The following is an 8,698-nucleotide window of genomic DNA, read 5'->3' on the forward strand; positions in this document are numbered from 1 at the left end:
CTCGATGACCCGGCTGCCCTGGGCGGCGCTGCCCTCCAATGCGGCCCCGACGGCGTCAGCCTCGCTCCCATTCCCCCGCCAGAGGCCCCACCCGCCAGCCGCGGCCGCTCTGCGCTCAGGCGAGGCAGGACGTAGTGTCCAGGACGCAGCCGCGGCCTCCCGCCCTGTCCTCAGTCTTCCCCCCTCGGTGGAAGACTCCCCTTTTTTTTTTTTTAACCTTTAAGATATACGTTTCCACTGAATAAAAATTCCTAAGGAAGTAACCCGCTCACACACAACTGTGTGGTGCCCAGATTCTGGGGCAGCCCGCCCCAGAGGCCTCCGCGCAGATTCTTCCACGTTGTCTCACTGAACCCGGCCCTGCTAGCTCCTGCTCGCGGTGTTCTCTACTTAAATGGGACTGTGCCCTCGGCCTTGCGTAACAGTTCAAGGCCCACCACCGTCTTTCATGTTACAGGCCATACCTCCCTTTTGGACTCCTGAATGCCAAATGCAGAAATTTCATACAAAACTTTCGGATGAAGCAGGAAGTGAATTCCAGTGCAGAGAGAAGACACCGGCTTGGTGACATTATGTAGACCCAGACACTCCTGGAAAGGGAAACAGACTTTAAAACTTAGCGACACTGATTTTTTCCAAAGGAGTCCTTTCTTCTACTCATAATTCAATTTCAATTTTAGTTTTCACTTCATTGAAACTTTTTCTTTGTAGAGATAAAAAAAAATTCTCTTTATCTAACCATTTTTGATGATAATTTAAAAGCTATCAGATGAAAGTAGGGTTGTTATTGTCCAAAGAAGGAAAGAAAGAAAACAAGTTTTTAGTTAACAGGCAGAAAAACTAGTGCACATTTAGTCATATCGGGCTGGGGACTATTTGTGGAATGTGAACAGAACCCCAACTGGGAAGAGGAAGCAGGCCTGGCAACAGACACTGACACAACAGGAGCTGAATGAGCGTCATGGAACCACAACCCTAGAACTGGTGGAGCGGGAACATTCCCGCTATGTACATTTCACCACAACTTTACAAAAGCAAGTTAGACACAGCTGAGGGAAGAATCCATGTACTGAAGGACAGCGCTGAGGAATTTTATCCAAACCAGACAAAAAAGGCACGGGAAATACGAAAGAGGAATTAAAAGGCTAAAAACCACAAAGGGTAAAATAAGACGTAACAGGACTTTCCCTGGTGGCGCAGCGGGTTAAAGCACAGCACTGAGAAGCTAAAGCCACTTCCACATGAGTTCGATTCCCGCCTGCCCCGGAGGTGACCCACATGGCGCGGCAGACCTCTCCTGACCCGCCCGCTGCTCCCCTCAGCAGTGGGCTTCGTCGATCTGCCTGTTCTGCTCCCCACTCTGTCCCTGGTGAATCCTCTCACCTTCTGTATCTCTGACCTGTACCCCAGTTCTGTACAAATAAATAAAAAAATCTTTAAAAAAAAAAAAAGGCATAACAAAGACCTGATCTGAGTTCCACATGGAGAGAACAGCAAAGAGAAGAGAAAGAACGACTGGGAATTACCCAGAAATGAAGGCAAATGTGTGTCTTTAGATTGAAGTAAGGGGAAATCAACTCAGCGCAAAGTCAAGTCATTATCAAGCTCGTGAACCGCCAGTCACTGACAATACTGAGAATTTTATTTCAGTAAAAAGTAGACCAAAGCTAAATATCTATCAATAATAAAGTGAATTACATTCAAAATTAAAAAGCAAGAAGCTGAATGAACTAAGTGGTTCTATGGTGAAAGGCATAGAACAGTATGAAAACACAGCGTGAAGACAGACTCTCTGAAGCAGACAAAACAACAGCACATATGACTTATAAAGACATGCATCCACACTAAAAACACAGAAAACATATGCAAAGCAAGGAAAACACTGGCGTTATAAATAAAGTAGCTATCTTAGAAGAATAAAGAGAGAAAAAAAGGAAGTAAACTTTAGTTATAACTACAACATTTTCATTTCTGACTCAAAAATGATCAGAAGTAAAAATTGCAAAATGTAGACCTTTATAATATATAGCTAGTACTTATAACAGTGTAAAATACAGAGGGCATTTTCAAGAGTAAATAGGAACATACATATTTTTCAGTATGCGTGTACCTGAGTCTTTTCAATATCGATGTAGTTAATATTTAATAATATAAATTTCTCAGAGCCAATTAATCATCACCATCTATTTTTATGGTAATCATTCTTATAGCCCAAAAGTCAAATACTTTAATTTTGGGGTACAGTTGAGAATCCACTGTTAGTTCTTCCCTACAAACAAAAAAACCTACTTTAACAATATCCAGACAGCAACGGTAAGTTTCAATTTTCACTTGCGGCAATGGGTGAGACAGCATACGTAGAAACACCTTCTGACTTTCTCCTTGGAGTAATGGACTGGCCTGTGCAGATTTCCAGCTGGCAAAATGGCAAAACACCCCAGACAGGTCAGGCAAAAAAACTAGTAAACAAGAAAACGAAAGGCATAAAGGAAACAGTTGTTTCCCACAACTCTCCAACCTGGAATCTTATTTAACTAACTCAGTATTAGTGTTCACCCAAGTATGTGTCTCAAGGATGAGAATATTCTGTCTGAAAGAATACCAATAAAAACAAGTTATCCCAGGTGACTTGGTGATGGGAAGCCCACAGGGATTACAACTGAGATGGAAAAAGGCACAAAATGATGTAAAAATAAACTATTATATTATTTTGTACAAAAAACAAATTATCCTTCAAAATCAGTATTTAGAATGTAAGTTAACACAGCTGCTCTGGGAAACAGTATGTAGATAACTCAAAAAATTAAAAAACAGAACTCTCATTGGATCCAGAGATCTCATTTCTGCATAAATATCAAAGGAATTGAAATAAGTGTCTCAGAGAGACAGCTGCCCTGTCACGTTCATTGCAGAATTATTTGCAACAGTGATGAAATAAGGAAACTGGATGAATGGATAAAGAAAATCTGATAGATATGCACAGTGGAATATTACTCAGCCTTCAAAAGGAAATTCTATAATTTGTGATAAAACGGATGAACCTGGAGGTCACTCTGCTTAGTGACACAAATCAGACACAGAAAGACAAAAACTACATGATCTCATTTACATGCACATACCAACAAAAATATCAGACAGAGAGTAGAAGGTGGTTGGCAGGTGGGCTAGAGAAAATATGGGAATGTTGGTCAAAATTACAAAGCTTCAGCTATGCAGGCTGACCAAACCGTGGAGATGTAATTTACTTTATAGTGAATATGTATTGTGTACTAGTTTTAAGAAAGACTGCAAATATTCTCATCACCAAAAAGAAAATGGTAATTATGTAAGATGAAAAATAAACAGATTAATAAGTAAATAAATACCTATATTTAAACTTTCATTTCTCACCAAGGAATTTACTCTTTTCTAAAAGCAATGAAGAGGCTGTTTTGTTAATTAGAAAGCTAAGGATAAATAAAAAAGCAAATATGCTTGACCACGTGGCTCGGATGGACGCCACAGCAAATAAACTTCCAAGGATAACTCATTTTGATAACAGGCAGAACTTTTAAATTTATTCCTGAACAAAACGGTTCATTGTCCTAAAACTGCTCTGCAAACACAGTTTAAATTTCAGACCCATTTAACGCAAAGTGAGCTTTGAAAGATGCTTGAGCCAGTCCCACTCCCGCTGCCCCTGAATCCTGGCTCCGTGCACCCATTCCACAGTCCGTCTTACAGCAGCGCGATCAAAGTAAGAGAATACATTACATCTCTGAACAGATGCCGACGATCTCCTTTATCACAGAAAAATGCTGATGATAGGAGAAGCTCAGCAAGGCTTGGTCTGCCAGCTCCACTAACTCTAAGAGGTTCTTCTCGCCCTAGAAAACAAGGCAGAGTGGAAGAGTCAAGTCAGGTTCACATACACTAAGACTCCCAACAGCTAACTAAGCAGCTCCAAGAAAGGGGACCACTCAGAGACCAGAGGTTGTTCACAACTGCCTGCGTCCACTTCCTCGGCTGACCAGCTGAAAGCGGCAGCCTCTGAGAGAAGGTGTGGGGGTCACCCCCGGCTAACCGCCGCGGGAGACGGCCGCTACTTACCTGCCTCAGAGCAGGCTGCGTGCCGCAGGCTGCATGCCACAGTCCGCAGCCTGGTTCTCGGAGCCCTGGGCAGAGCCCACCCTCCCTGTGAGCTGCCCGCCAGACGAAGCCGGGCGCTCTGCCCCACCTCCCCACAGCACCCCCACTGCTTCAGCACAGGGTGGTCATGCCTGTGCGATGCACCCCACAGAGATGGGAAAGTCCGAGATTCTATTCAGGAAGACAAAAGCCTGAGGCATCAAGACGCGCAATACGAGGAAGGAACAACTGAAGGGGAAAGAGAAGGGTCGGAGGGACCCAGGCAGGGCCAAGAGGAACAGCAGTCCTGTCCCGGTTTCCTCAGGGGCCAGGCTGGGGCTCCCAGACAGTGAAGCACAGTGTAGCCAGTGCCTGCGAGGTTTAAAGACTGTTAGCCCTCTCACTGCTGGCACGGTGACAGACGGCCCAATACCTGCATCGCTAAAAGGGACAGAGAACAACACCTAAGTACAGCTGTAACATTACACCTAGTTCATCCTATCACTTTACAATTAGGACCTGGCCTGATACAATAAAAAAGTCAGCTGCTGATGGCCCTCCCTGGTGGCGCAGCGGGTTAAAGCACTGCACTAAGAAGCTTAAGTCACTTCCGCATGAGTTCCATCCCCGGCTGCCCTGGAGGAGATCCACAGGGCCCGGCAGACCTCTCCTGACCCGCCCGCTGCTCCCCTCAGCAGTGGACTTCGTCGATCTGCCTGTTCTGCTCCCCACTCTGTCTCTGGCGCTGGTGAATCCTCTCACCCTCCGCATCGCTGCCCTGTACCCCAGTTCTGTATGAATAAATGAATAAATCTTAAAAAAAAAAAAAAATCAGCTGCTTTGTGCAAGGATATGATGAGAGTCTAAAAACTTGGGGAGAAGGGTCCATAAACTGGTACTACAATGGCCCGTACAGGTCTGTCAGCTGCCACTCTGCTCAGGCAGAGTGAGTAACCCTAGAGACGCACTCGTTATGAATAAAAGACATTTGCACAGGTGCTTTTTCGGAGCGCCCCTGGTTTCCTGAATCTGCGCCACACCTCAACCTCAGGCTTAGTCCACGTAGAGGAGCACGCCCCTACTTTAATCTGGTCGCCCCACTAGATCATCACGCGTCCCGCCTCTCGCCACCCGGCCGTGTGTCCCGCCATCTAAAAGCGCAGGCTAACCTTCCACAGCCTTCTATTAAAGGGATTAAAAAGGGACATTGACAAAGCTCGGTACCTCCTTCCTAACGTCAGCCAGGAAGTTACAGGTGCACTCAATGGAGCGCACAGTCTCCGCGGTTCGTTTGTAGATGCTGTAGTTTTCGGAGTTCAGCTGTTCCAAGTAGGCCACGGCCGCTTCGTGAATATTTGGATATTCCAAGGAAATGGGTATGTCCATAGAGAGCAGAAACAGCGCTGCTGACATAGGTTCTGGTAAAACGTGGCTTGCCTTGAAGGATTTAAAAAACACAGAGTTTAAAAATAATGCCAAGACTGCTACTTGAGAAGCATGGTAAACAGCAAGTGTCACATAGCTTCACTAGATTAGCCCAGAGCTGAGTGGTAGACTCTATCAGGTCAACTTCCTCTTTCACAAAGCCTGTGCATCCCAGCAATTCTCCCCAACACGTTCTCTCTCATTGCATTGTTCAATGCAACTTTCCCCTGCCCAGAAACATCAACCGTTTCCCAGAGCCTGAAAAATAAGTTAGTTCCTTCATCTGCACATCGTTCAACTTTTCCCTAGGCCGGCATCTTGCTTATTACACCTGCTACTTAACTTCGGGTCCAAGGGCTTGTTCTCTGGTATTTCCTGCACATGTACATAGATCTCCAGAATACTAAAGTGCTGAGGATTAGAACTCTTCCCACCACAGTCAAATAAATACATACCTCAGGGCTCATTAACTACATACTACATTGAATAACACGAAGTCAACTAGAGGGGTAGGTAGATTTTAACAGAATGGAGATTTTATTTGAGGGAAAAGGGACAACATGATACTGAAAATGGTTGTAGAACATTCCCAGAATGTCCCTTAATGAGTATAAAATCCACAGGCCCCAATGAAATAGTGCATGCTTTATAACCAGAAATCAATTGATTTGGAACTGAAAGAAACTGCTTTTTTTTTTTTAATGATTGATTCTATCTTCATGATTGGATTCTATGCATCAAGCAAGAAAATGGAAAGGATTAAAAATTCAATGTTCAGAGAAAGTTATCTGGCGGAGCTCCCCATTACGGCTGAAACTCTGTAGGAGAGCAGGTTTGGTGGAGATTTATTTCAAGGATAACCGATTTTAAGGATTATCATTAAGTGCCTGAAAGTCTAAGATGAAGAGCTGAATCAGCTAAACAATGCTTTTAAATCAAATAAAGTTATCAAATGAGTCTCAAAAACTATAGGAATCACCTTTTGAGGTTACTAAGCATGAAAGATGGGAGAAGCTGAAGTGAGAATTAAGTGAGCACTGAGCAGCGTCTGGCACAGCTCCATTAATTGTTCACCAACTCTCCCCTCTGCACAGCAGCACGCAGGGATTCTGCCATCTTCACCCTGCACACAGGTATTTGCAGCGGACATCTCAGTAGCCCACAGCACCAGGTAACATCACAAGTTCACTGACCCATCTGTGCACACCAGGCGGCCACTTAGCACTATCCCGGAGACATTCGCTGGTCACCTGCCAGTTGGGGTGATGGGGAGCTAGTTCCCCGCACACCCTCCACTAGATCAGCACAGGATCACGGCTCTCCTGTGCGGCCTGGGGCAGGTGTAACCCTGCCCTCTCTCACCCTCCCCTGGAATGGCCACAGCACTAAGGCTCCTCAGAAATGCAGGCACGGGCCCCACCCCAAACCTGTGGCTTAGAACAGGCCAGGTCTGGCTGCTGTTCCCTGGGTGATCTCTGCCATCACCCCTGCGGAAGGGCCGCCCGGGGCGCCAGCGTCACGCCATGTCAGACGTGGCCCCTCGCTGCGGCAGTCAGACCGCAGGCAGACGCGTCCCCGCGCTCAGCCGCCAGGCTCGCTGACCCGGCCCCGGGAAGCTCCGGGCTCCGGTTCCCAGCACGGAGCCAGAACTCACAACGCTCACTTCGCAGCTGCTTCCCCCAGTGAAATCACCTCCAGTTGGTTCTCTTACCAATTTGTTTCACACAACCGGGCCACTCTAAGATTGCATCATTATAGCCTGTTCGAGGATATTCTCCAAAATATTTAAAATCTACAATCATCCATTTCAAATGATCTTGAAGATCACTTTGCCAGAACTCTGCAATTCCGGAAATCCCTACCTGGATTCACACTGTCATTTTCCAGTTTCCAGATTCCAGATTGGGAAGTGGCAACTCAAATACCTAAAGCTGATTCTCAAAGCAGGAGGTCCCTGAGTCCAAATTCCACCCAGTTCCCGATGTCTAGCAACAGGCAGAAGCCAGCTACGGGGGGTTCACAGAACAGCAGGAGAAACTGAACAGCTACAGAGCAGCGGGTGGATTTAGACTTCATCTTACAGTTCCTAGCTAGGCAATTAACACACTTCCAGGACGCCTTCACAATAATCTTCTGAACAATGTTATTTACTTCTTTATAGAGTTCCCAGGTATCTATTTCGAAAAGCTACCGATAGTTAGATATTGATATGCCCTCAGAAAAAGGCAGAGGATTGGTTTTACATTATTCCAATGCTAAAATAAGTCAAGACAAATCATTTACTAAGTCAAAACAAAGTAAATCATTAATTTCTATTTTATTTGATTCCTGCCCCAAAAAGCACATAGTAAAATAAAAAAAAACTGTCAAAAAGGCAGTAAACTGATGATATTATTTATAAGATAAATAACTCACCCATCATGTCTTAAGAGAGCATTTGAAATATTGAATAGCAGGGCCTCTCTAGTGGCACAAGGGGTTAAGTCCCAGCACTAGGAAGCTCTCCACAGCCACTGCTGCTTTTTACCCAAAGCACCTCTGGCCTGCACCTCAGTTCTCTGTATGTATAAATAAATAAATCTTTTAAAAAGGCCCTCCCTGGTGGTGCGATGGGTTAGGGACGCAGCACTACAGGCTGGCCACAGCCACATCAGTGCATGTTCGATCCCAGGCCCCGGAGGTGGCCACATGGTGCAGCAGACTTCTCCTGACCCGCCTGCTGCCCCCCTCAGCAGTGTGCTTCAGCACATCTGCCTGCCCTCTCCCTGCTCTGTCTGTGGTGAATCCTCTCACCGCCCCTGCACCTCTGACCTGTACCCCAGTTCTGTATGCATAAATAAATAAATCTTTAACAAATATATATATGTGTGTATATTAAATAGCAAGTTACTACTGTACAAGTTTTCCAGTTATATGATATTACACAGAAACACGTAAATTGTATTTAAACGCACTCCCAATCTTATCTGACTGGAATTTTGACTTGAAATGCTTGTTCCTTTAGAAAATTAATATTCTTGAAGACAAATTTTTTTCAGAAACCTAACAACCAATGAAAAATTTAAATTAGCAGGTAATTTCGCTAAAGCAAAATATATTTAAACTACAACGTTTCATTCTGGTTTTCCCAGAAGCCCTCTAACATATGGAAACCGTCACTACATGC

The 8,698-nt window shown here is 45.0% G+C and overlaps 1 protein-coding gene across 1 annotated transcript in view; it reads right to left on the reverse strand.

Annotated features, from left to right (window-relative positions):
- RTTN (rotatin) overlaps positions 1-8,698 on the reverse strand; it is a 101,032-nt gene that overhangs the window by 71,214 nt on the left and 21,120 nt on the right. The window contains 4 exon segments of the mRNA XM_012725800.1: positions 465-590; positions 2,290-2,416; positions 3,754-3,866; positions 5,332-5,544. Of these exon segments, the coding sequence (XP_012581254.1) occupies positions 465-590; positions 2,290-2,416; positions 3,754-3,866; positions 5,332-5,544 (579 nt within the window).

This window comes from Condylura cristata, unplaced genomic scaffold (genome assembly GCF_000260355.1).
Source record: "Condylura cristata isolate star-nosed mole 26May11 unplaced genomic scaffold, ConCri1.0 scaffold00016, whole genome shotgun sequence".
NCBI lineage: Eukaryota > Metazoa > Chordata > Mammalia > Eulipotyphla > Talpidae > Condylura > Condylura cristata.